Source organism: Triturus cristatus, chromosome 12 (genome assembly GCF_964204655.1).
Source record: "Triturus cristatus chromosome 12, aTriCri1.1, whole genome shotgun sequence".
Lineage (NCBI taxonomy): Eukaryota > Metazoa > Chordata > Amphibia > Caudata > Salamandridae > Triturus > Triturus cristatus.
The window spans coordinates 861,297,269-861,324,435 of NC_140595.1; the positions used below are offsets into that span (position 1 = coordinate 861,297,269).

Below are 27,167 nucleotides of genomic sequence, written 5' to 3' on the forward strand. Positions count from 1 at the left end.
CGGCCTGGGTGCGTATAGATGCACAGCTGAAGGGATTTGAGTGGGCCCCCGGCCTTTCGGACAGGATCGCATTATATGCGGATGATGTCCTATTCTTCTTAACGGCATTGGAGAGGTCGGGCCACGCATACTGGAGATAATGCAGATTTTTGGGGAAACGTCCGGGCGGCACCTCATGGGGCGGTACACTGTACACACAATCCTCTATTCGGCGAAGTTGCGGGGTGCACTGCCGCCGGTGACAAGGGTAGTCTTCCAGGTCTGGCGGCAGTCTCTAAGAAGAATGGGGTGGTGGAAAACACTAACAGGGGAAACCCCTCTGTGGCACAACGGACGCCTGCCTGACCTAGCGGCCCTGCAAGGTTTTAGCGGATGGGATGCTATTGGCATTTCCACCCTGGGTGATGTAGTGCAGAATGGGTCCGTTAAATCGTTCCGGGATCTGCAGGAAGAATTTTGTATGCCTCGGACACAGTTTTACTGGTACCTCCAGCTCCGACATGCGCTTTCCCCCAGTCTGGAGGGCCTCGCTTCCATCCCCGAGTTTAGCCCGTTGGAGGCAAAGGTTTTCATGGGTGACCTTGCAACCATAAAGTATCGCGGATATATCAGTCCCTGGTCACCCACAGTGTGCCTTCATTGGATAGGCTGCGGAAGGTGTGGGAGGAGGACATGGGTACGCTGAAGGAAGAAGATTGGAGGGAGACCTTGGCCTCCCCTCGGGGAGCGGCCATAGCGATGCGCCTCCGCCTTATCCAATTCAAGTACCTCCACCGGGTTTATTATACTCGGGTTCAACTGTATCGGGCAGGCCTGGTTGCCTCCCCGGAATGCCTCCGGTGTGGTGGGGCTGAGGGCACATTCCAGCATACGGTCTGGCAATGCTCGTCGCTGGATCGTTTCTGGAGGGGAGTTTTTTCTTGTCGGTTTGAGGTCCTGGGGTGGATGCTCCCACGCACGCCACAGCTTGCTCTGCTACATGTAATGGATGGTATCGGGGGCAATATTAATAAACGGCATCTTATGCAGCTGGGCCTCACTTTGGCGAAACGTGATATTGCTAAACTGTGGAAGGATAGGTGGGCTCCCTCGGTGACCGCCTGAAAAAATGGCCTGGACTTCTGCATGAGGCTGGAGCAGCCCATCTTTATGGCTCAGGGCTGTCCGCGAAAGCATTATAAAATATGGAAGCGGTGGGCGGACTATAGAGGCCTGTAGCTGGTGCCTCCGACTGCAACAGAGGATGTCCCAGTGGAATGAGGGTAGAGATGGGGTAGCTGGGTCTGATGCCTGGGGGGAGGAGGGGTGTGTGTGCTAGAGTGGAATGGTCTTTCCTCGGAGTGGGTAGTATGTCTGTTTCTTTCCTCTTTGGTCCTCGGTTATTGGTGGGTGGGCAGTCATCAGTGGAAATTGAGCAACTCGGGGGGGGGGAGTTGGGGTGTTTGTAGTGGGTATCTGGAATGGCATTTTATGTCCAGGATTGTGATTGTTTTTCTTATTAAAAAAAAAAAAAAAACAGTCATTTGCGGTCATGCCACTGTATAACTTGATGCGGCAGCGGCCTCTGGGGTGCAGAGCCCTGCGTTTATTGTGCAACTGAAACTATAAATCTGTTTTTAAAAAATATGCCGATTTTCAGTAAAGCCATCATGTAGCTGGGGAACTCGAGCTCCCCCCCCAAAAAAAAGTCTAATTCCTTCACTCTTCTATCCCTCTACTATCCTTTTCAATCAAAATAACAGACTAACATGTCCACTGCTCAAACTTCATATTTCTCTATACTAATTCACCACTAATCCTTTATGGGTTCCAGAGTAGCGTACTGCTCGCCGAAAAAGTGCTTCAACACCCCGTCAGGGGTAACAAGCGCTATATAAATGCAAACCTTTTCCCCCTCTTCTATCCCTCCACTATCCTTCTCAATCCAAATAACTAACTTACATATCCACCACTCAAATTACTTTCATATTTCACTATACTAATTTAACACTAATCCTTTATGGGTTCCGGAGTAGCGTGCTACCCGCCGAAAAAGCACTTTGACGCCTCATCGGGGGTAGTAAGCGCTTTATAAATGCAATTACAATACAATATAATACAATAATGTGAAGAAGGAGCTTGAGGATTAGCAGAGATGGGTTCACTTTGAGCTTCTGATGCTCCACTGATCCGTGTCTACGTTGTTCTGCCCGGGTTCAACATGCTTAGCACTACAGTCACCTGACAGACACGTTATACTGAATGTCCAGACACTCCGAGCTCAGGGGATCATCTGTCAGAGAAACTGGGTTGAATTAGATGGAAGAAGCACTGCTTGTTTTGGGCCTTAATTGGAGTCTCACATCGAGACACCTTTTCTTTTGTTGCCATTTGTAGAGACTTCAGACCTGGCATCTACTTCAGAAGTCTGAACTCATGGTCACAAGTTCAAATCCTGGCAGGTCCACTCAGCTGTTCACCCTTCCGAAGTCAATAAAATGACTACTAATGAGCAGGGTAACAACAAACATCTTTTATTGTGGGCCAAGATGCCCCAGCTAGTGAATGTGTGCTTTCCAAATACACTTGCTATGCTAGAAGTGTATTTCTGTTTTGAATGGCAGGGGCTAAGGCACACCGACTTGTGAATGGGAATTCAATTTGTAATGTGGTCTTTGTACTAATAAGTTGTACTGCAAATTGCCCATTCGCAGGAGATTTCTAAGCAAACAGCATGATGAATACAAATAAGGCAAGCTGCAATTTGCGATACCCCTGTGATTTGCAGCCAAGCCAGGAATGGAGGCTTGAGATGCACTGCAGACCTCAGTCCTTGCATTAGCTTTCCACAACAGAGAACATTTTTAAACCACGTGTCCATTAAGGGCACAGGGGCTGCTTTAAAAAAAGGTTTCCCATTTGTGTAAACATAAGAGGGAGCAGGCAGTGGTTTCTTGATTCACAAAATGGACTTGTGAATCTTGTGTCGGGAGCACAAATCATTTTTTGAACCAAGAAATAGAATCCACACAAATCTTAATGAAAAGGTGGCATACGATTTAGCAAATCTTTGGATAGATTTCCTCAATATTTTGAGGGGTGAAATATCCATCCTACAACCCTGTTCTAATGTTCATGTTTATCTGTCTCCATCCTCTGGTTCTCACGGACTTCCTGCTGACATCACTAACCAGGAGAGATTAAGTATCATCTGAATGGCCTCCTGGTTTTAATCTATTTTCCCTGGTGCTTCTTGTCTCGCCACAAATTTGCCTTCATAACTCTTTCAGATATCACTAACATTGTTGCCCTGATCGAATGTTTCCTTCACAACCCATCAGATGTCATGGGCAGTGCTGTTCCCTCTTCAGGAATACTCACTCTTGCATTTCCTAGATTATATAAACTAAACGTAACTAAAGATAAAGAATATCATTTTACCAAGCGAAATCAGAGCCTGGTGGATTTCCTTCATCACATTCCTGTAAAGTTCCTTCTGCCAGTCGTGTAACAGCTTCCACTCCTCTTTGGAGAAATAGGCGGAGGCATCGTGGAAGGTGACCTGTACAAGGACAGAAAAGGTTCAATCATTTTCCCAGTAATGCCAATCAGAGAAGACTAATCATTCACAGAGCAAAAACTATTCAAAGATTGTTCTTTCTCAGATTAATGAATTAACAAACAGCTCCTCAGCTCTGTTCATTAGCAGAGCAGTTGTTACTGGTCAGTTGTGTTCAGGATCTTCCAGACGAGAGAAACAAAACAGGAGTGTAGATGCAGAGACACTGAAATTTCTTGAGACTAGAGAAAGAAAGAACTATATGCAGTGAGCGAGAGGCAGAAGGAGAGAGGCAGAGACTTAGTGAGTGAAATAAGCTGAGAAAGTGAAGAGAGAAATTGAGATGTTGAGTCAATCAATCAATCAACAATTTGCAGAGGGCACTAATCACCCGTGAGGGTCTCAAGGCGGTGGGGGTGGGGGTGGGGGGGGAGGTTTGGGCAGGGGAGTTGCGGCTACTGCTCGAACAGCCAGGTCTTGAGAAGTCTCCTGAAGGTCAGCAGGTCCGGGGTCTGTCGCAGCTGTGTGGGTAGGGTGTTCCATGTCTTGGCGGCGAGGTAGGAGAAGGATCTGCTGCCGGTGGAGGTCCTGTGGATGCGTGGGACGGTGGCGAGGGCGAGGGCGGCGGAGCGAAGCTGGCGGTTCAGGGTATAGAAGGTGAGACGTTTGTTGAGGTAAGCTGGTCCGGCGTTGTGGAGTGCTTTGTGAGCGTGGGTGAGGAGCTTAAAGGTGATCCTCTTGTTGACTGGGAGCCAGTGCAGGTCTTTCAGGTGGGCGGTGATGTGGGTGTGGCTGGGGATGTCGAGGGTGAGGTGTGCAGAGGCGTTCTGTATGCGTTAGAGTCTTTTCTGGAGTTTGACCATGGTTCCTGCGTAGAGGGCGTTGCCGTAGTCCAGTCTGCTGCTGACGAGAGCCTGGGTGACCATCCTTCTGGTTCCGATGGGGATCCATCTGTAGATCTTGCGGAGCATGCGGAGGGTGTTGAAGCCGGAGGAGGAGACTGCGTTGACTTGCTGGGTCCTTGAGTGAGAGAAGTCTTTGAAAATGATATTTCAGGAAGACAGGAGATACTCCAAGACAAGGCTGAGTTGTACTGGAGTGAGAGTGGACACTACTACGCAGCACCCTCACTAAGCTTTCAGCAGCTTTAGTCAATACCGGAAGATGGTGCCTGTTCTCTTGCACCCAGGTCGACATCCAATTCCAAATTTGATCCCATAGATGCTTAGGGAGTGCCACAACCCTGCACGACCATGGGACTAGTACGTACGTGAGTTTGTTGAGGAGGACAATCATATCTTAGCTCCAACATACTTGACATTTGAAGGTGGTGGGGAAGTCCTCTACAAAAGGCATCAAAAACAACAGGGTTGATGTAGGACACTTGTAGTTCAGCTTGCTGTCCAAAATGATTCCCGAGGTGTGGTGAAGAAATCCTTAATACATAGGAATCCTCATGCCCCCCGTGAGCTAAGGATGAAATACCCTCCAATTCAGTTTTTTACTCTACGAGCAGAGGAAACAGCAGGCAACACATCATTCTCACATACAATTCACCGTCCACTGAGACAGGCAAGTTCACTTCAGGGTTATAGCACCCTATTTAGGAAGGGCCAAAAAGGGAAGAAAGTCATGAAGGGCTGCTTTTAGTGGTTAAAGGAGGGTTGGCGTTTCAGCCCCTTGCATGTTTTGCAAGATTCCTCTCACCCCCAAACACTCGGAGATCCCACCCAGCATCTATTTGGTGTCTATTGAGTATTTTCAAAGAGGTAATGTCCATGGGGTACATCCAAGGAAGTGATGGGAGGGTGGGCTGATGACTGAAATATTGCAGAGAAAGTGTTGGGTATGTAAGGAAGGTTTAAGGCCTAGCAGTCCTATACCCTAACAATGTCAATATGTACAGGCAATTCTCTTACCCACCTCAATCCCTAGAGAACGATTATAGAAAAGAAATCCTTAAAAACGCGAGGCCAAAAAAAGTGGCAATTCTACCTGCTATGCGATTGTGTGATACAGCGAAGAGCAAGTCCTTAGCCCCATAACCAATAAAAACGACTGCAATAACTGTGATAATATCAGTATCTGGTGTCTGTACCACATGACGTGATAAACACAACATCCACAATTTAACCACCCACTCAAGCATTTAAAATGGACAGAGGCTATTAGCAGGATGAATACAGAGAAAAGCAAGGAAAGCGGACAAAGTGCCCCAGGGTACAATGACTCTTAGCTGTGCGTTGAGCAACAAATTTCGAAAAGACATGAAATCAGCAGGAAGATTATTCATGCAGTCTTCAGAAGTTCCAGCATGAATGTTTATTTAAAAAGTGAACAGAAGATTCAGTTTTAGTGGCAAAAGCAGGAGAAAAGTGTTGGAGAGAATAGTCTCTAATGACTAATCTTTAATCCCCACCAACAGCCTATCTATTTCTCACATGGCCGTCTGCAACTACCCCAGTATGGTTCCCTGTCAGGATAAAGCAGTGGACTCTGAAAAAGCCATTGTGAGAACCTAGATAAATCACATGAACCGTCAAAATAAAGGTGTGGATGCAGCATCAACAGTAAATTGCTCTGGTGTCCCAAACAACACTTTGCCCCCATCAATCCCCATGATCCCCCTCAATGCAGCTTCTTCAACCTCACTCTAGTCCCAAAACGAACGAACCACCAGTTCATTCTTGAAGATCAGCACAAAAAGCACAAATTCCTTCAATGCTAAGGAGCAAGTTGGGCTCTGGAAACACCCTTTATGCCAGGATCACCACACAACTCATTAGAAGACTACAAAACATCCAGCACTCGGCAGCCAGACTCATCTTCAACTTCCCACACAGAACTGACATCACACCACACCTCAGGGAACTACACTGGTTCCCGATACATAAACGCACTAAATTCAATCCACCCCCCCCCCCGAACAGTTGCATCTCAGTCCACCATCCACCCAGGCACGCAGACTCCGACTCGCAAACATCCCACGCATACACAGAACCAGATCTGAACGAACATTCTCTTACATCGCTCCTACAGTGTGGAAGGTCCTCTCACTCCAGATCAGAGCCTCCTCCCCTCGTCTTGAATTCTGCAAGAAGCTGAGGAGCAGACATCAGTTAACTAACCGACTACAGACAGGGCAAGGCTCACACCTGCTCAGCCCCAAGATACCCTTGCAGGGGAGTGCGCTTTACAAAATAACATAGCATACCACAACACAAATAACGTAACATCAATCCCGGAAGTGAACATCCATGAATTACAGAAGGGAAAAAAAAATGTTGGACTGGATTAGATAAAGGCAGTGACTATAATCTGGTTTAAAACCCTGAATAGGTTGAGCCATATTAGAAACGATGAATACAAATATTCATTTTGGCTGTTGAGGGCCGGCAGCATCAGACTCTATGGCACAGCCGCTGTGACAGAAAGAAAAGCTCCTCCTTGAAGATGGTCCTGGACAGTCACACTTCTAACAGGGTCAGTGGGGAAGAGCATCAAGTGAAAATTCCTAAATAGACCGCACTGAACCTGTAAATTAGCAAGACATTGGTATGGAGTGAAGACCTGTACTTCCGTTTCACTTTGTTTGTGTCCCAACAGTTGAGGAAAGTCCACGTTACAAATTCGTTTGACTTCTGTTGCAAAAGATGCACCAATGTTATTCTACAACGGTTTCTATCTCACATGGAGAAGAAGTAGATCGGAGAAGAGGTAAAGAAGAAATAAGAGAGCACAGAAGGAAGGGAGCTTGAAGGTAAGTGCATGTTTGTGCAAGTGTTTATGGAACCAAGACTGTTAAATTGCTGTCATATTAATGTACAGAAACCAAATACACAGGCACTCGAAAATCCTTTGCCCCCTGCCATAGTATGCATCATGGTTACTTGGGTGAACGGAAAGCAGAGACGTCCTCGATCTGTGCACAAGGTGTCTATAGTGTATCTCTTCCAACTCAGAGGAGAACAAGAGGTTGGACAAGGTGAGGGAGTCATGGGCAGGATGACAGTGAAAAAGAATACAACTATTAATGGACATGATTAAAAACAGGTGAGCAAAGTTCCTACAAGGAGCCCCTAGTTCTCCCACTGGTAGCTGTGGCCGAGCTCGTGGTTTACGCCTGCAGGGGGTGCTGAAAATGTTGGAAACAACCACAAGGCAAAGCAGTTAACAGAACATCGGTCCAGACAAAAGGGGACACAAAAATAGGACACATGGTAATTAGATAAGGCTAAATGATGAAAAGTGGACATAGGACCAGCTAGGAAAGTAATGAAGCTAACAATCCAAACAGCGTAGGACTCAGAATAAACATCCATTATTTAGACCTATTAACAAAAAACATCCCCTATTTCCTACACCCCATGGGTTATTCAAAACTAAAAATTCTCCCCAAACACTTTATGTGAGGGAAATGACTTGCTAAATACTCTGGTTCAAGAAGGGTATTTATTTATGTTCAGAAGTGACCAGTCTTTGTTCCAGGTGCTTAGCCCCTGTGGTATAACAAGCATTTGCAATACAATAAGTCTCGCAATTACGAGAGTTTGAGCTGTTGGCATTGTAAAGGACAATGCCTTTCATCTCTGTGTTGTTTTTAAAACAGATAATTAAAGGCATTGTCATACAATGCCAATAGCTTAAACTCTCGCAAATGCGAGACCTATTGCATTGCAAATGAGCTCTGTGCCCATGTTATAATTTTTTTTTTTAAAGTGTTGGGAGAGAGCGTCTCTTGTCTGCAACAGCAGGCAGGACAAAGCTATTTCAGAAAATAGTGCTTGGGGCTGTAATTAAAGCCTACCGAGTAACAACGCATGTAACAGGGGGCGTCACCATGGGAGGTTACAAAATGAGACATGGCGCTACTAAGGAGGGACTATAAAGCCTATTGACCAATGAACAGCCACAGTTTACAGTGAACAATGACACAAGCCAATTAAAAATATGGGTGTAGAATGGGCGGAGCGTCAAGTCCATACCTGCATACAGCATGCCTCAAAGAGCAGTGCATGCGCTGCCCAGGCCCGACCTAAAAATGGAGACGTCTCATGTGAGCTTCCACCATGAGCCTAATGGGTTGCAACTCAACCAGCTACTGCTTTCATTATAGACGGGTCTCCTTATTGCAGGTAAAAAAATAGTACAGGACCATGAGAGACACAACCCCTGGAAAACACTTTTTCATACACAGGGGAAGGAGGACAAATGCATATACAACCCTTAAATGTCACCCTGCAATCTACTGTGTGATGAGCCTTTAAAAGATCCTTTCAGAAGGTGCTGGCCACAGAAGGATTAGAAGGCTTCCAGCTCTCAACTGCTTCCTTCGGTGACCAACTCACAACATAAAAACTTCCCAAAACATGTTTGTGCTCGAGCTGAAGCCAGTCACAGGCAGACTTCAAAGGCAGCTTGTGCCCTTAAATTGTTTAAATGGCTCCCAGTAAAAACATGCGTTTCTTCTTGACCAGACAATGACAATAAATCAACATCCAGAACAGTGTGGGTCCCAGTACAAACATGGTTGCTGCTAACTACTCTGCTGGTATCCCTCTCAAACCTTTTGCTCTATCTGTTGTCCCTAGTGAGTAAGAAGGTTATGGCACCTCAGCTACCAGACCTTCATTCGCGAGGCTTCCAGCCACCTAGCTTCCATCAGACAGACCAGTTGATGACTTCCTAGTGGGACAGATGAAAAGAGAAGTCCAGCTCTAGACCCTCCCCATTGACTGTTTTTATTACTTTATTGGTTATTTGTTGGGCACCGTATGCTACTTGTAGACCAGTTCAGTATGTGCCTCCTCAGGAAGAAAAGGGGAAACCGAGGAGGCAAGAAGGTTGGCAGTGGCCAAGAAGAGCAGGTAACATTCACAGCTAGAAGGCTGCATCCAGTTGCTCTTCTAAAGATGAAGAGTGTAGTGTCCTCTAAGCAGTCTAAATAGAGGCACACCTAATTCCCCCCATGTTGCTATCAGTAGTTGATTCCAGCTGGAATAAATCAGTCGTCCAATCCAATAGTAGACGGTTCAGGGGTGACCAGTGGGAAAGCCTGACGCCACAGGGTAGGCTTCAGTTCCCTTCTTAACATAAGGTCATTTTACTATGTCTTAGGGCTAGGGTCACGCTGTTCCAAGCTTCGGACCTGCACTCAGTATTTCTCCCCTGACATCCTTGTTGAAAGGCGCAGCAGAAATATTCTTCTAGAATGATGATCTCATGACGAAATTTCAAATACGTGGCTCTAAACACCAGATTTCCGGTTCACATCATGTGCAGCCGGCACAGGACAGCGATTGAGGCCGATTTGTACCTGAAAGAACAAAGAGCGCAATGTGGATCACACTAGCATTTTGAGACAGTCGTGCATTGTTCCCTAATGGTTGTTAGGTAGACTGCTTTTCTGCTGGTCCTAGTGTCCATGTCTCCTTGCAGGAGGGAACATTTAATAAATCATTTGTGAAGCGGACAGGGAAGAGGTTGCCGCGGGCGGTAAGACTGGACTACAAGGGGTACAGGCGATGGCTCATAGAGGCTGCATTTTCATAATTTAATTGGGGATTAGAGACTGACCAGTTCACAAACAGAAGACAATGTCATAAGGACCATGGTCTGTATCTACAGAAAACAAAAATAAGCTAGCTAAGACAGCTCATTAATATTCAGGTAGCGCAACATATTACATCAACCCCAGCCAGAATCTAAAACCGTGAATGTCGTTTCTAATAATGTAAGTCTTTAACTTTCACCAGAACCATAGCTGTACCTTTTCTTTTATGTATTGCCTAGTTGTAAACTACTCATATAATCCTCATTTTACACATTTTGAGCATCAACAGCAGAACCATTTCTAAATTCCTTCCACAATCTTTCCTTTCCATTCTGAGATACGTAATCATACTACGAACCTCCAGTCTTGGAGTCTCCCCCTTTCTACAGTGTTTGAGGTACCAGCCTGTAATCTCCTTATTAGTTGGTCTAAATGCCCTCACCATGCGTTCAAATGTTGTTGGGAATGACAGTCTGCAAGGACAGTGTTGTCAAAACCCTTTTCAGGAGCGGGGGCTTTAATTTCCAAAGAGGCTCAACTAAGTGCATAACCGTTTCCTAGGACCACTGGGTTTGGTGCTTCTAAATCTCAGCATGCGCACCTCCCACCCCAGCCAATAGAATTCCTCAGGTGGAGGGTAATGGAGTTCACGTTGCATGCTGTTCTCTGCAGCACCAACCTACACTGAGCAATCTCCCCAATGCTATGTATACATAGTACTGATTGAACTAGAACCTTGGGGCGACCTACAGGTATAACCAGTGGCGGTATCGAATTTTTAATGATTAGAGCCCTTTATAAGAGTTACCCGGGGTAGTACCCTCGAGGGCGGTATACTGCTCCGGGCAATTACAGCTTTTCAGAGACTCTAGGCCTAAAATTACCAGGCAGCGACAGTGGACTCGGTAATCCCAAGCCTGGAGACATTGGACATGACAGATAAGCTCCCGAATCTGTCGGCAGTTTCTGCGTCAGGCCCCTGTACACCCTCCTCCTGAACAATGCTCGCCCACCTCTCACCTCTACTCTTGGCGAGGCGAGCGTTTGCAAAGCCCCATCTCTCACCTCTACACCAGGCCATAAGCCTGTCCCCTTAACCAACATTTATTTACCACTTTCAAAACAAATGGATGTGGAAAACACATTCTGGAAGAAATAACTCAATCTCTGTATTTTGGTGCATGCTTACTGTCCAAAATGAGCGATTCACCCCCCTCCCCCCTGTATTCTTTCACCAAAATAAGTGAAACTTATGGTAAGTGTCTACGTATTCTTATTCCCCAGGTTGTTAAACCATAATAACTGCCTCACTTTATTCCATTCCCAGGAAAATTGTCCTTAGAGTCAGTCCAATGGGAGGCCCTCGTGCTCACTGACTTTGGGCCACAGACCCAACTGATTTCTTAGAGGGGCAGCACAAATGACCAGAACAGTTACAACTTAGCAACGTTATGACTGTTATTTGCATGAGAGGACCATTGGCATACTGATTAATACCTAGATTTCATATAGACATATACATGGTAGACTTTTTATCTACATTCAATTACAGGAACAATTTATTTCACGTATGTCAGACAAAGCCTTCTATTTGATCAAGATCTAAACACAAAGCCTGTGGCTGTGATGCTCCTTGGTAACGAGTACACAGGATACGTGATGTAACCTAACATCATCTATGAACAGGTTCTTAGGCCTACATTTCTTGAAGTGTAATTGTAGACGCCTGACTTACCCACTGGGGTAAATTCAGCCAACATTGTGCATAGTTTCTAGTCAGGCAAACAACCCTTTCCACTTCTTGGTAGCCTCTGGCAGAGATAGAAGGCTACCTAAAAGAATGTGCATTATGAATCAGCAATACTAACACAATAAGTCACTCCAGAAGGCACTTAGTAAGTTTCCAACAACAATTTAGTATAATCCAAAAGTACTGAAAAAAAATGATAAAAATGAGATCATTTGCTTTCCACAAGTGACCTAAGACAAGACCAAGGTTTCAAAACTGTGGATTAGTAAAGTCCCTATTTTAGATCTCAAGGAAAAAATGTGCTTGTCATCTATATATTTAGGTAGACAGATCAATGGAGTGGCAAACCTAATCACTTTTTTGATGATGGAAATATTCTCCAGAATACTGAGTTGCCTGATAGCTCCATGTCTATCTTTTTTTACATTTCTAATGTGTTATCCCAAGTTATTATATAGAAATGTCAATACAGAATTATTTCCTACTGTGTTGTAGAGAATGAAGAGGGAGTTAGTGAAGCTCAATCTTATAATTAACCATGGTTCCTGCTTCAGTTCTGCTGGCACACGTACATAGTATGTGAGTCGAACGAGACAAGCGGTAAACAGCGGTGTCCAACTGCTGGGAGACTCCCACCAAAGCCTGCCCTTTCCATGCAAGCCATGAGTCCTTGCGGTGAGGTCTTGGGTTGCATCCTCAGGACTGATCATAACCCTCTCCCACACCCAAACAGGACTGAAAAGCTCCCCTCAGTTGATATTCACAAAAGCGGGGGAAATACATGGGGGTACTACAGAAGCTGCTGAGTGAGAGTCCAAAGTGGGGCTATAGACGTTCTTTATTCTAGTGCCTGCGCATGAGAATCCTTGGGCTGTGGCAATCCAAATTTGAAAGAGGACAATATCTTTAAAATTGTTGGATTTTGTTGCGATTTTCCAGCACTGTTAACTTCAAAGATGCACAAGAGAGAAATTACCACTTGCAGCTGCCTTTTTCTCATGTAGACTGGACCCACGGAGCAGGAGACACAAAGTACTCATATGGACCAGAACTTCTCCATAACTGCAACAGAACTTATGTGGTTTGAGGAGTTCTGTTCAGGAAAGCCTCTCCTAGGTACCCAATCCCTTTTTTTGGCTGATGACAATTAAAGGCACGCTGGGATGGACAGGCTGACCAATCTTCCTTCTGAAATGTCCAAATGTTGGGTCATGCCTTCAACTGGACTCAGCATGCAATGTGCGTTATCAGTACATGTCAAGGTCATGATTTGGGCATTGTTTGAAACAACCTCTCACAGACCAGATTCGAGCAGTTCTTTCATTGTTTATTCGGGCTAGATTCGGACTATACAGCTTAACTACATTGATTGTGAAGCAGATGGGGAGGACGAATGGGTGGAGCTAGGAGTGATGTGTAAAGATTGAGGAGGTAAAACTACAAAAAGAGAAAAGATATTACCCATCCCAACCAAATAGTGGAGCCCGGATGTAGTGAAACTTCAGGCAGAAAGGAAGAATATTCCAGGATCTGCAGCCAGGCCAAAGATGAGTAGTCTTGTCCCGGAGTATGCAATCTTGAGTTACGGGGGGAGTGGCCAACCGCCAAGCATGGCGGACGCGAGCTAGAGGAGCTCCGTGACCAGCCCTGACACTGTGGCAATTATCCTGCCGACATCGGACCATTCGCGCTTTGTTCTTGGTGCCCTGGACTCCGGAGTGCCTGCGGCTTGCGAAGACTCTGAAAACGAGTCGTTTGGAGCTTGTGTGTGCCCTCAGTGGTCAGACGACGTCCGGACCCGAGCCCATAATGCAGAAGTGGCAGTGAAGTGGCGTTGGCTGGGAACTCACGCTCCGTGGCCCAGGAACTGAGGAGCTGAGCAGTTGTGGCGAGTACGACCTTCCCCATTGCTAAACTATTGTTGGAGGGACTGGGGGTTATGAACTGGGGGCCCGCCGATGTGAGCGATGCGGAGGACCCGGAGTGGCGCAAGATGGCAGGCAGAGCTCTGATGCAGGTTGGAACTCAGCAGGCTCGGCGAGGAATTTATGTGCGGGACATCTAAGCTCCTTGCCCCTGAGCACGTTCATCATATTGCGGCCGCCCAAGAGACAGTGACCCACGCTGGCTGTCAGTTGCATGGCTTAGGACCGATCTGGGGCTGGTTTACGACCTAGACGCTGGGACACGCCCGAACCTGCGGATTGCCCCGTGGCGGCCGACGTAGACAAAGGCGGTGAGCCCCGCTGAGGGAATAGACTACACAGAGAGGGACTTCGCATCACATACTTGCGGTGAACCTTGATGCTTGCAGGAGATGCCTGTCACTATAGCGGTGGAAACTTTAAATGATTTAGTCGTCCCGGCACGAGGGTGCATAGCAGTGCTAGCTGGGGAGCAATACCAGTACAGTACATTGCTGTGGGGTAGACTGTGCCCGGACCCCCGATGAGCTGAGCTAAGCCAGAAGAGGATCGGGGAGGCTGACGGGGGCTTGTACAACGTGCAGTGTATGAGTGGAGTACGAGCCCAGACAACAGGCATATGGTGAACTCACAAAATCGACGTGGCCTCTATACTTAATGTGGTTGCAATACAAGGCTGGGGTTGGCAAAGTGACGCAGGCGTACATTAACATTTCTCTGGCGCTTTCCTGGGTTTGACCCCTCGCTTGTCTACATGGCTGCCAGCCAAAGGGAATACAGAGAGCCAGGGTTGGACCTGATTGGACGCTGCCACGGTCTCTGCCTGGATTGTGCAAGGAGCATTTGATATACAGATATAGCACGATGAAGTCAGGCTGCGGACGGAGCGGACATTGGTCGGTGCTGGTGCGCTGGACCGAGCGGAAACACAATGCGAGGCGCTAAGGTATCTTGAAAGTAAGGTAACCCTTTGAGACCGAACGGTGTGTGTCACGCAATGAATATGAAGTGGGACTACTGGGGTCTGCCAATCAACGGATAACAAGTGGTGTTGTGGGGTGAGCGCAGCGGTGTAATCTACCCTAGTGTCTTTAACAACATGGGCCGCCCCAGGGCCAAGCAACCGGACCCTCAGCCCATCAGGGAACCCACCGGGAACGGTACCAGACACCCAGATGCAAATCCCTGACCTCAAGGCGATTCCGCCTACAGAACCCACTCGAAATGAAGACCAACTGGATCGGATATTGAGAGAGATACGGGACTCCAGGACTGCGATCGAAACTCAAATTGGTACACTGACTACCAGTTTTAATATACTGAATGCAGATCACACGAAGCTAGCAGACAAAGTCAAATCTAACAGGCCGGCACTGGATGACCTTATACCCCAGCAAACAACACATTCCTCTCAGATAGAACAACTCCAGCACAAATTGAAAGGACTTTAGAACAGGGTGGATGATGCGGAGGGGAGATCGAGACGCAACTATGTGCGTATACTGGGAATCCCGGAGAGGATTGTCGAAAAATGGCTACGGGAGCAGGTGGCACCAGTAGGTCTAACAGAGCACTATAGTGTGTAACGTGCCCATAGAGTTCCGCCTAGACCGCCCCTCCCGGGAGCGCCGCCCAGGCCGATTATAGCGCAGATATTGTACTATAAAGACCAGATACAATACTGCGTGCAGCCAGAGAGAATGCTCCTATAACAATCGAGAACAAAACAATTTCTCTCTACCCGGATTTCACTCTGGCGGTGCAGAGGGCGAGGGTTACATTTCAAGAAGTCAAAAAGAAACTCTGGCTCCATCACCTGAATATTGCCTTGTTATTACCAGCTAGACTCAAGGTTATCCATGATCAAAAGACCCTGTTCTTTGACTGTCCGGAGGAAGCAGCGGACTGGCTAGAAATTACCCTGTCACCACCGAATTCACAGCACTCCTCCCAGTCCAGCCGAGGACAACAGCCGAGGACACAGCGGGTTCAGCGCAACAGACCTGACCAGAGGCGACAAACAGGTACCGGAAGCGGAGGACATCCGTCGCAAGAGCAGATAACAGACAGTCAAAGGGACGCTATATTGACGGAGGTAGCCTAGGCAGCACACGATGCATGGTCCGTAGCAGAAACCGTGGACTCTTCTGAAGACTCGAATGCCCAGTCTGACTCTGAGAATAGTGTGGCACTGTTACCCCGGTCACACCTTAGACTGCCGGCGACTACCTGGGGTGACTGTGGTGCTCCTCTCCTTCGGCTGAGGTGGACTCTCAGATGAGTATAAAGCTATGCAAGTTATGCTGACTACGATACCTGTTTGGATAATTATGCAAGTGGTATTATTGGATGGTCTGGATGTCTGTATTACAGGTTCTCTAATGGGGCACGGACTGCAGCTCTGATGTAACTGAACATGGAGTATTGTGTGCAGTGTACTATGAGGCGGGTGGTGGCCACTACCCCTAAGGCAAATGCACTTGGTTATGGAAACTACAGAGATTTTGTTGAGTTTCTTGTTGTGGTTTGGTCCTCTAATGTTGTATGGGGGAACCTTGTATTGGGAAAGTTAATGGGGGTTGCGGACTCAACTACATGGGCCACAATTGTGGGACAGTGCACTGAACACTTTGTCCATGGCGGGTTGCTCTCTGGGAACTTGGATGGCGCAGCCCAATAGATATACATACACGTACTGGAATGTGAGAGGCCTGTGTTCGGTACATAAGAGGCATAGAATTCTGGCGCAATTAAACTGTAGAAAGGCGCATATAACTTTTCAGGAAACCCATTTAATACATGCGGAAGCCTCTAAGCTTCAAAAGAAATGGAGGGGTCAGTTATTTTCTATCTCTTACTCTGCATTTGCCCGATGAGCGGTGATCTGGTTCAGGAATGGAACCTCCTACACGCTCCTAGAACAAGGGGCTGACTCCAATGGGAGATATGTGTTGGTGCATGGTCTATTAGATGGGGAGCACATAGGGATAGGGAGTATCTATGCCCCAAACACAGAGCAGGACAAATTTCTTGAGATCCTTAGTACTGCCTTAGTGGGCTAGGAAGGGTACCGGTGGGTTTTGGGTGGAGATTTTAATGCGGTGATGGACATAGCGATGGACAGATCACACCCCCCCTCTGCAGGGTGCGGGATGTAGGAAGCAGGCGGATGCACTTCAGACATGGGCCGGATGCTGGGGAGTTGGGGACATATGGCGGGAGATGCACCCCACGGATAGGGAATACTCGTTCTACTAGGCGCCGCACGGCCTACATACACAAATACATCGGATATTTTGTTCACTGCAGCTGCTAGACACAGTCGTAGATGCCACGCATTTAGGCAAAACCTACTCGGACCATAATCCAATTGAGGCCACACTACTCTGGGGGAAGATTCCAACGCCCATACCAACATGGAGATTAAATCCCTCACTATCGGAAGACTCAGTGTTCCACAATGCTCTCTCTACGGCCACAGCTAATTACTTCACTGATAATGCAGATACAGCTAGCACACGACAGCTTGAATGGGATGCCTTCAAAACTGTGATACGGGGGTAGCGATTAGCACGAAAGTCGGGGCGCGTGCTGTCCTACTTGATAGGCATCAGTGCAAGAAATTATGAATAGTATAGCGCTGATAGGAAACATTATGTCACTGGAATATTGCTTATTGGGATCGGGCCCCAAAGGGAAGAAGGGAAGCCCTGTCGGCAAATTTGCTAACCTTGCGATGATCTTAGCAAAGAAATATAACCATGAGGTGGAAGGCTACTAGATCACCTCTATTATTAAATTGGTATAACTAGGTGGTCCGATGGGGCAGAGCAGAGGGATCTGAGCTTCAACAAGAGGAACAAAAGGGGATGCGAAAGATACCTATTTCGCTTGAATGGAATGGAATGCTCGAAGAGTTCACGGCCAAGGACTTACAAACATAGGCTTGGAACGCATAGTTTTGGGGTGCAGGTTTAGTCATACAGCGAAGACAGAATTCAGTGTGAGATGGTCTAACTGTATGTATACTGTTCATGTCATGGACTGCACATGTGACACTGTGTATCGCTGTTTCATATTGTGGGGATGATCACTAGATATGTCTAACAACACAAGAATAAAAGTGTTAGAGTCTGGGGAGGGGTGGTGGGAGGGTGGGAGGTATTTACGTTTTCCTTTCTGTCATGTACAACTGCAATGTTTATGCAAAGAACCTACTGGCTATAAAATCTGTATCGGTATGAAAATCAATAAAAATATGTCCCAAAAAAAATGCAATCTTGAGTTACCATTTACACAATAGGATTCTCAAATTCAGTTCTTGTGACAGTAAAGCACCCACACAGGTTTCTCACTAATACTACTCACGCGTACAATGTGCGTAAGTACATGTCAATCATGTCCCACAAAGTTGGAGCTAAATAGGTTATGTTATATTACGTGTATTTGTAAAGCAGACTATCACCCATGAGGGTATCCTGGCACTCAGCAGGTTTGTGCGCCTAATCCATCAAGGTTAGTTAATTGAAAAGCCAGGCCTTCAGCTTCTTGCAGAATTCAAGAATGGAGGAGACGGTCCTGATGTGGAGTGGGAGGTCATTTCACGCTTTAGGAGCGATGTAAGAGAACACCAGCTCTCTTGATCTGGTTCTGTGTATGTTCGGGATCTGTGCAAGATTAAGTCCAGCAGAGTAGAGGTGCCTGGATGGTTGGTGGAATGAAATGCACCTATTCAGATAGGCAGTGCCTAAGTCGATTAGTGCCTTAAATGTGTATGTGGGTGAGGAGTTCAAAGGAGCACGTTTGTGTATCAGAGCCAGTGGAGCTCTCGGAGATATGGTATAGTGCGAGTTCTGTGTAGGAGGTTGAGAATGAGTCTTGCTGCCAAGTTCTGGATGGTTTGTAGTCTTCTGGTAAGTTGCTTGCTGATTCCATTGCAGAGTGTGTTTCCGTAGTCATCTTGTTGGTGACTAGGGTGTGAGGGACAGTTAACTGAGAATGGCACAAACGTTTAACAGGAGAATCTAATAGGCATCTCTTTCCTGAATGAGATGGGTCAAAAGGTCTGTTGTTTCTGTTTTAAATCCATACTGCCACCATTGCCAGTCCCACAAAGCTAAGAGAAGGGACAGACATTCCCACCACTCTATGACAGAAGCACTCTGGGTGTCCCTTCTGACCTGAGAGCCCTGGGGTCCTAGTCTGTGTAACAGGGAAGCATTTCAGTGAACATACAATTGTTGTGTTCTCTAAGAAAAAAGACAAAATAGCCGGCAGCACCATGCCTTTGCCATGTTATCAACAATTGGCAAGGGAGCATGCTTTACAGACCCAAGCCTGGGACATTTGTTAACTAGCAGGGAAATGAAGGAGTGAGTAGCAAATGTTTCCATCTTTATATCAGACAGAACTGAGAGACTGAGCTAACTATAAGGGAGAAGAAACTAAATCTATTCTGGAACCCTTCTAGTAATATGTGAGAAACAAGTAAAGCCATGCTCTCCAATACATTGGGTTCTGGGGGCGTTTATCAATGTTAAGCCTGCTATACCCCAAGTCAATGTTTAAGGTATTCTTTCAGTCCCAGTTGTACTGTCAGTGTTTAAATCAAGTGTTGAATTAAAATCTGTCAACATCTGCACCAAAAAGCAGGAAAATGAAAAAAGATTCCTGAAGAAAGAAAAATCAACAGTGGCATTGGGAATAAAAAGTGTCATATTTTAAGGAACTCCACCCTGGCACTCGACCAAACTGGGACCTTTCTTTATGTATGAGGAGGAAATGTGTGAGTCTTGTGGACTATTTTATTATTTGCCACTTATGAGTCAGCCCTTGTTGGTGAAGAAGTTCCTGAATATAGAACATCATCACCAAGAGAGGCAGTGCTCCCCGACCCAGTGTAGAATATGGTACTGAAACCTTGGAACGGAATAATACATGGAACTTGAATGATAATTAACAGCTCTATCACCGCTCTAGTCTACAAAGAATGTGTGCCCTAGTTTTTTCAAGTTCTTCTATCCGTAGCTCTCACAAAATAAGAAAACATCAGTAACAAAGAAAGGTATTTAGACCACTCTCTCAAAGCCTCTGTGAAGTCCATATCCACAAGTAGGTGAAAATGAGAACTGTCAGGGCTTTACTTCCCAGTGCCTAGAGCTTTACTCCCGTCAGAGCTCCAGACACTGATAACAGCGCTCTCAAAGATGTAGGTCCAAGTCAGCGGACTTCCCTCTGTCTCTCAACCTAACCTGCAAGCAGGGAATCTTACCCTCCTGCACACGTGAGCTATAAGTAGCTAACAATCCAGCAGTCTAGAATCATTTGCAACCTAAAGTAACATGATAGAGACGAATTAGTATTAGTCATACCCTTGTAATGTTCTTCTCTCGGCTATCTTCTCCTCAGGAAGACCTGTCAAAGCTTTCACCTTACATCTGGCTATAGGATTGTCCTGTGATAATGTTTCCCTTTGTGAACAGGCATTTATTTCTATCCTTTTAGCCCGGGTGGGCAGTGTTAAGTCCTGGCAGATGATAATGTAGGTCCTGTGAAACTTGACTTAGATCACTCTTCTTACAGAGAGCATAATCTCCTCCCTGAGATGGACATAATACAGTCCTGTTAGAATATCAGAAAGAGGCCAAATTCCGAATGGGCGTGCCTCAGTCTTATCAGTAACTTTGGAACCTTGAAACACTATAGGGAGATGTCAAGCATAAAAGCCGTTAGATCTTTCTTTGCCATTGTGGCTGGAATCAGTCTAATCCAATATTAGTCCAACGCAATCTATGGTCTCCGTCCTCAAGGCACCTGTTGAACAGAAAGGGGCCTTTCGAGAGGGCTTGGGACTCATACCAGCAATTCCATTTGAATCATCCGCTGTGACCCCCTCCACAAAATTCATCCTAACTTCAGATATTTGTTATTTGGGGAGTACATTTTATCGATCAACTTTGCCAAATGCAAGTGCTGGTTTTATATTCAAGAGAGGGTACTCCCTTGGAGACAGGAACTAGGGGGCTGATTTACAGTTTGTCAAAAAGGGTACTAAATATGACTGATTACCTTCACTACCAAGCTGACGGTCCATCCGCCTCATTTACCGTCAGGAGGACCTTAAGTGTTCCATTGACAAAGCCCCCGGTGGCTCGGTCAACAAAATACTTCCTCCGATGGCGTATAGGCCATCGGAGGATGCACATGACACAGTCTGCCCTATTTACAGGCAGCGTTGTGTGTTTTTTCCTGACCTTAACCCGAACAGAAATAAAAATAATGACCCTCCCTTCTCACCACAAAAGAAAACTCCTAGTTGTGTGGTGGCAATTCGTTTTTGCTTTGGAAGTTTGTCTTTAAAAACTAAAAAAACTCTGGAAAAGTTTGACGGAGCCGTCTTTCCAGTGGTTTACATTGACAGTAACCCCCACTGGCTAATAAAGAGAGATGCAAAAAGAACAATTGATGGACAGAATGCAGAACAATGTCATACGTTCACCCCAGGAAGAGAGATCTGGGCCTAAATCCATCGTTTTTTTGCTCACCATGCCATTCCAGTTTGGACCCAACAATATGCAAATCAGTCTTGACCCTGTGCCCAATGGCAACAGTCCAGCCCAAACTGCCAGGCCAGGTCCTCCCTGGACTAGAACCAAGCATCCTAGGACCGCTTTCTGGGTTTCAGCCCTCATCAGCCAGTGGCTGGGACAAGCACGGGTCCCAAGTCTGGGCACAGGACCCACGTCTGGGCATACCCTTCCCACTCGGGGTGACCGAGAGTTCTGAATTAGTGGTTGCGCTGAATAACACTGGACTTATGATGACTAGGCTTAGGCTCTACACAGGATGAATACCTACTAGGGCTCCAAACGCTCAGACTGTATTGCATGCAGTGGACTCCATCTCCTCGCTATTGGCTTCTTCATGGTAAGTTTGTGCTGATCTGTCAGGTGGGGACCATGAAAAAAGGGGGAGTGGGTGGAGGGGGAGAGTTACATTTCTCGTTTTAATTCCCATAGGAACGCTTGCTCTCAGAGACTGAAAAAATGGCCAAATGGAATTACACTGAATTTGTTACAAAGTTAGAATTCTAATCCGAAAGCATGCTTTTTGTGTTTTGATGTAATTACGTTCTTCCAATTACACAAAATTACCGCCCAACTCCCCAAAGGAACTCAAAGTGGAAGAGAAGCACCTCTCCCCGCCACATACATCAGACATTGAGCCACAGATACAAAAAAGAAAGAAAATCACTAATGAAACACTGGTGTTGAAGTCATCTGATCACATCCACAGGGCTCCCGTGCCTCCTGGAGGGGGGACAGACCATATACATACCCTCAATCACCCCCCACTGTGTCATGAGCCGGGCTAGCTCTGCCATCCAACTGTGGGACAAAGGGAAATCCTTCCCCCCACATCGGCCATTCCACAGTTGAAAATCTGGCAACCAGTCCCCATCTCCTTCCCCTCAATGCATGGAAAATCAGCCAACAAGGCAGGCTCCCGCAGGTAGGCAGGAGCACCATAAACATTCCATTTGGGTGATACCCCTGGTGGTGGAACCAGAGCCACTGCCCTATGCGCCTCCCCCCCCCATAACAAAAAAGTCAGACAAGCCTTATGGCCACAGAGTGGGTCTCACCCAGTGTTCCAGAAAGCGTTCAGCGGACTGGCCCTCTGCCCTTTCCGGGAACCCTAACAGGTTCAGGTTGTTCCTCTGAGAATAACACCTTTCTCAACTCGACCCTCGAAGGTGCCAGAGACCGTTGTCAGCTACGAGACCTCTTGCTTGAGTTGTCGTACGTGTGTCTACATGGAAGCAATGTTAGATTCCGCATTCACCACCCGTTTGCTCGGAGAAAGTATACTATAATGGACACTCCTGCAATTTTGTCCTCAAGCGCCTCTCTCGACCCCTGTGGCCTCCAGGAGGGCAGCATGGGAAGGTTCATCCTGACGCTCGTGAGTGATCCGGAGATCCACGGTGCTCCTGTCTAGAGATTCTCTGGGTGGCCTGGAATGGGGCTCCCCTGCTGCAGTCTCTAGGACCTATCCTTCCCCATGATACAAGTGAAATAATACAGTCAGTAAGCACTAAACTCTCAGCACAGTCCAGGATAGAAGTGGCCATGCGCCCGCCCAGGCAAGCAGCAGCCGCTGCAAGGAAAAGGAGACACTATGCGGACCCTTAAGCTCTGGCGATAAATCGCTCTGCCCAAGGGCTCACCCTGTGCAGCAGGTGCGGAGGGACAGGACGTGGTCCACAATAAGCCAACTGCAGGAATCTCCAGGCGGGGACATCTACAAGAGGGCCACAAATAGGCGCAGAGCCAAGTGAGCCAATAGTGTGACAGTCCCACATTGAAGCAGCGGGTTAAGGGCCACACCTAGGTCTGACCAAGGTGGCCAAGTCATAAACAGAAGCCAGGTGAAAGGGATCACTTCACTCCTCACTACCCCCAGTGCCCTCCAGCAGTCAGAGGCTCCAAAGTAGGCAGTAAGGCCTGGGGAGGATTCAAGGCTTCATCACTCAACACAGTTTGCGAAGCTGGACCGAGGTCCACACAACTCCAGGTCACCCCAGCACCAGTCACCCCGATGAAAAAGCCTACCTTGCCAGTGCTTCCACTTCATGCAGGCAAGCTATGGGCCACTCTACCACATCCGTCAGTTCTGCGACATCGGGTCTTTGCAAGCATTCTTCCTGTGCTACACAACGGAGGGCACGTCATGTGATGGCCTCCTCCGACTGCACCATCCTATAATAGACTGCAGAGCGGTTCAAACGCCTCCCCTGCTGCGGAGCTGAAGCTTTCGGCATACACAGGCGCGGAAGCAACGTTCTCCCCTGGCGAGCGCAGCACGCTCCCAGTTGCTATCACAAAGGTAGGTTGTGTTTAGCGACTTATGGTCCTTTGGCACTCCACGCCAAGCCCCAGCAACGTCCCCTCAGGCCTCAGCCCTTGAAGGGGAGCCCCAGGCTTTCCCGAACCCTTCTGTGAAGGGAGAGGGAATCTGGTACAGTATCTCAAAAGCCCCACACAGGGAGCCCGCCAGGTCCCCGCCAATCATCCCCACTTGCCAGGTTGCCTTCCAGAGCAAGAAGCGAGCCGGTGCAGGTGGGTCCTCCAACCAGGATTATCCTGGCATCTGCGGGGGAACCAGCTGCAGCACTCACATAGGACCCCGTACAGCAATCTCCACAGGCGGCACAGTCTGGGAATACCAGCGGCCAAACACAAGTCCAGGACAGGACACAGGTGCAGGATCAGGGCCACGTGGGCTAAATCGCTCACCGCACACCACTCTGTTCACCCCTAGGAGAACTGCAATGCAACGGCCGCTTCCCTCGTAGGTTGCACAGGTGGGAGGATAAGCGGATCGCAGCCAGTCTGGGCCAATTAAATGGCTATATTGACAGGATGGTAAAATACCTCTATTGCCTGCATGCTCCTCTTTTAGTAGCTGCATGCCTGTGGCATGCATCTGGGCTGTCCTGCACAGCAGACACAAAAGAGATTCTTCTTTTAATTCTTTAAAAAAATTAGCCAAGGAAGGGAACTCATTTCCCATCCTCTACCTGCACAGAAAGTGACATCAGTGGTTTCTCACCAAAAATGTCTTCACGTAATAAAGGCTGAAGGACAGACACGTAGCGGGTGCACCACTGGCGCACCAAAGGTAAGTCTGTCTGCATCCATCCCTGCCCCATCAGCGCCTAATGCAGGAACCCAGATCCTCCTCCCACCCACGTCACCTTAGTCACTACTCCACCCCAACCGTCCACGCCCTGATCCCAGTCGCATCTCTCAGCACTGCTGCTGAGCATTGACACCCAACCCTAGAGGTGCATTCTCCTGCACCATCTGCTATGTCACATGTCCACCACACTTCCCCTACACACTTCACACACCCAACACAAGACCATAAACACCCCACTACACCAAAACCTATTCTGCATTTTTCTCAACATTAACTCTCCCACTAAGCACACCACCACAATTTGGGATCTACTACACGACTTCTCACCAGACCTGCTCTCACTGACTGAAGACTGTCCGACTCCCTTGTCCCCTGCCATCGCTGCAGCAATCCCCCCTGGATAAAAGATCATAAGACAGTACAAGATAAACAAACCCAGATGCGGAATCACCATCACTTTCAAAGAACCCGTCCAATGCTTCATTACCTCGGAAAGCTCCTCTAGCAAAATTGAACACCTGGCCTTCAAACTCCTCATCACCGCCAGCTACACCCTGAGCAGCACCAACGACTACCATCTTCCGGGACCATGTGGCAACTTCGGCAGCACCACTGCAGACTTAAGTCACCCCGCTCTTCTACACCAGCACCTTTATTCTCATCTGAACCCCATTTCCCACCTGAGAGACTTCACTCATCACAACAGGACCAACCTCCTTGAGGACTTATCCAAGCTCAGACTTGCCCAGTGAGGGGAAGGCCCCACACACACCGGATCCCATTGTCACCAGCTTCAGCAACATCACAATAGACAATTTCATCAACTTCAGCATGCCCATCCCACACCACTGCAAAAACCATCAATAAATATTCACAAAAGAACTGGAACAAGACCTCAGAATTAACCTAGTACTCTGAACTCTAACACCACTGAAACCTCTCAAAATCCATCTCTAAGTTCAACGCTTGGCTCACCAGCTGGGCAGATACCCTGGCTGCTCTCAAAGCCAACAAAGTGTAAGACCATAAGCAAGGTGGTACACAGAAGAACTCAGGCTCATCAAATGCCACTGCAAGCAAAATGAACGCAGATGGAGACAAAATCAGAACACGGACAAAAGCACCTACAAATCCACCCTCAGCAAATCAGAACAACCAAGCGCTCTGCTCTGATCGATCGCATTGAAAGCAGCACCAATGGCACCAAGGTAAACTTTTACCATAGTGAAAGACTTCACCTCTCCAGCAGCAAGTGCCACCATCGTACCACCCCTCTGGACCACTGCACCTAGCTGTCCCTGTTCTTCAGCGGCAAGATCACCAGCATCTACGAATATTTTGAGCCCCAATTGGATTTCTCACCCTCCCAGACCACCTCTCCATCTCTACCAACACCCAGAGATCAACCCTGATCAGTTAGCCCACCATCACCACTCAAGAAACCCCAATGACTATGTAAATTATTCAACCAAGAGCTCCCTCTGACCACTGGCCACACCATATCACCATTAAAGGACTGGATCCCATTAGCGCAGCCCTCACCCCTATCCTGTATGAATCAATCACAGCCACCTACTGAGATGCCTGAAAAAAATGCCACGGCGCTCCTAATCCTCAAGAAATACTCAGCAGACTGTTAGATGCTAGACAACTACCGACTTATCTCCTGGATACCCTACCCGTTAAAAGTAATGAAAAGGATGATAAACAAATGCCTAGCCACCTATCTCACTGACAACTACCTCTTCGACCCCACTCAAAACGGATTCAGACCCCTCGCAGAAACATCATCCAAGCCCTCATGGTGGACTACGGCAATGCACTCTATGCTGGAATTAATGCTCAACTGACCAGAACACTCCAGGCTAAAAGAAAATCTGAGTCCAGGTTCACCCTCAAGCTCCCACTCCGCACTCACATCACAACGTTAAATGTTATGGCTCATTCAAATCCTTCCTGACTCCCGCTGGGTGTGACTGTCTGTTTTCTTCGCTGGATTTGTGTTTGCGGGACTGCGAGGACCAGCTTCCTTTGCGCATCCCCACCTACGGCGCAGCTGGGTCCTCTTCCCGCCCACTTTCATCCACCTACTTCAGGAACTACTTCTTCTCTCGCGCCAGCGGGACGCATGCGGGACGACGGCCAGGGCGAAGACCGGGCTAAGAGCGGGCCGTTTGAGGCCGTTCGAGACTGTACGAGGCAGGGTAGGGTTCTCCTCTTGGCAGGTACTCTCCCAAAGGTAAAACCACTATGGCTACTGGACTACTGAGGCTGGCCCCTAAGGGGTGTAATGTTGTGGGGACTTTGGACAATTTCATAACCCGGGCTAGTAATGTTTTGGCTTACGAGATTGCTGCCACAGAACGTAGACTATCCCTAGATCCTATACTAGGGAAACGTTCCTCATTGGGAGCCATTATGTCCATTCCTTCTCCTGACAAATCTGTACCCCAGTCCTCAGATCGCCCGCTAGATGAGGTTTTGTCAAGTGAGTCACCTTCCTCTGTCGGCCCCACACTAATTAACTCTTCTGTCGAAAAGCCAACTGAGGCTGACTTACAATTAGTTGAACATCTCTCCCCAGCCTCTATTTTTAACTGTGCAAAAACAAGGTCCACGACGGACCGGTCTGTTAGAAGCAAATGCCTTGGGGCGAATCCACCAGTCACAAAAGGGAAGAAGCGTGAAGGGGTCCCA

At 47.5% G+C, this 27,167-nt stretch overlaps 1 protein-coding gene across 5 annotated transcripts in view; it reads right to left on the reverse strand.

Moving 5' to 3' along the window:
• LOC146783125 (uncharacterized) overlaps window positions 1–27,167 on the reverse strand; it is a 252,211-nt gene that overhangs the window by 153,731 nt on the left and 71,313 nt on the right. For all 5 annotated transcript variants that reach the window (XM_085638822.1, XM_085638820.1, XM_085638824.1 and 2 more), the window contains one exon: window positions 3,421–3,541. In XM_085638822.1, the coding sequence (XP_085494948.1) occupies window positions 3,421–3,541 (121 nt within the window). The remainder of the gene's footprint in view (window positions 1–3,420; window positions 3,542–27,167) is intronic.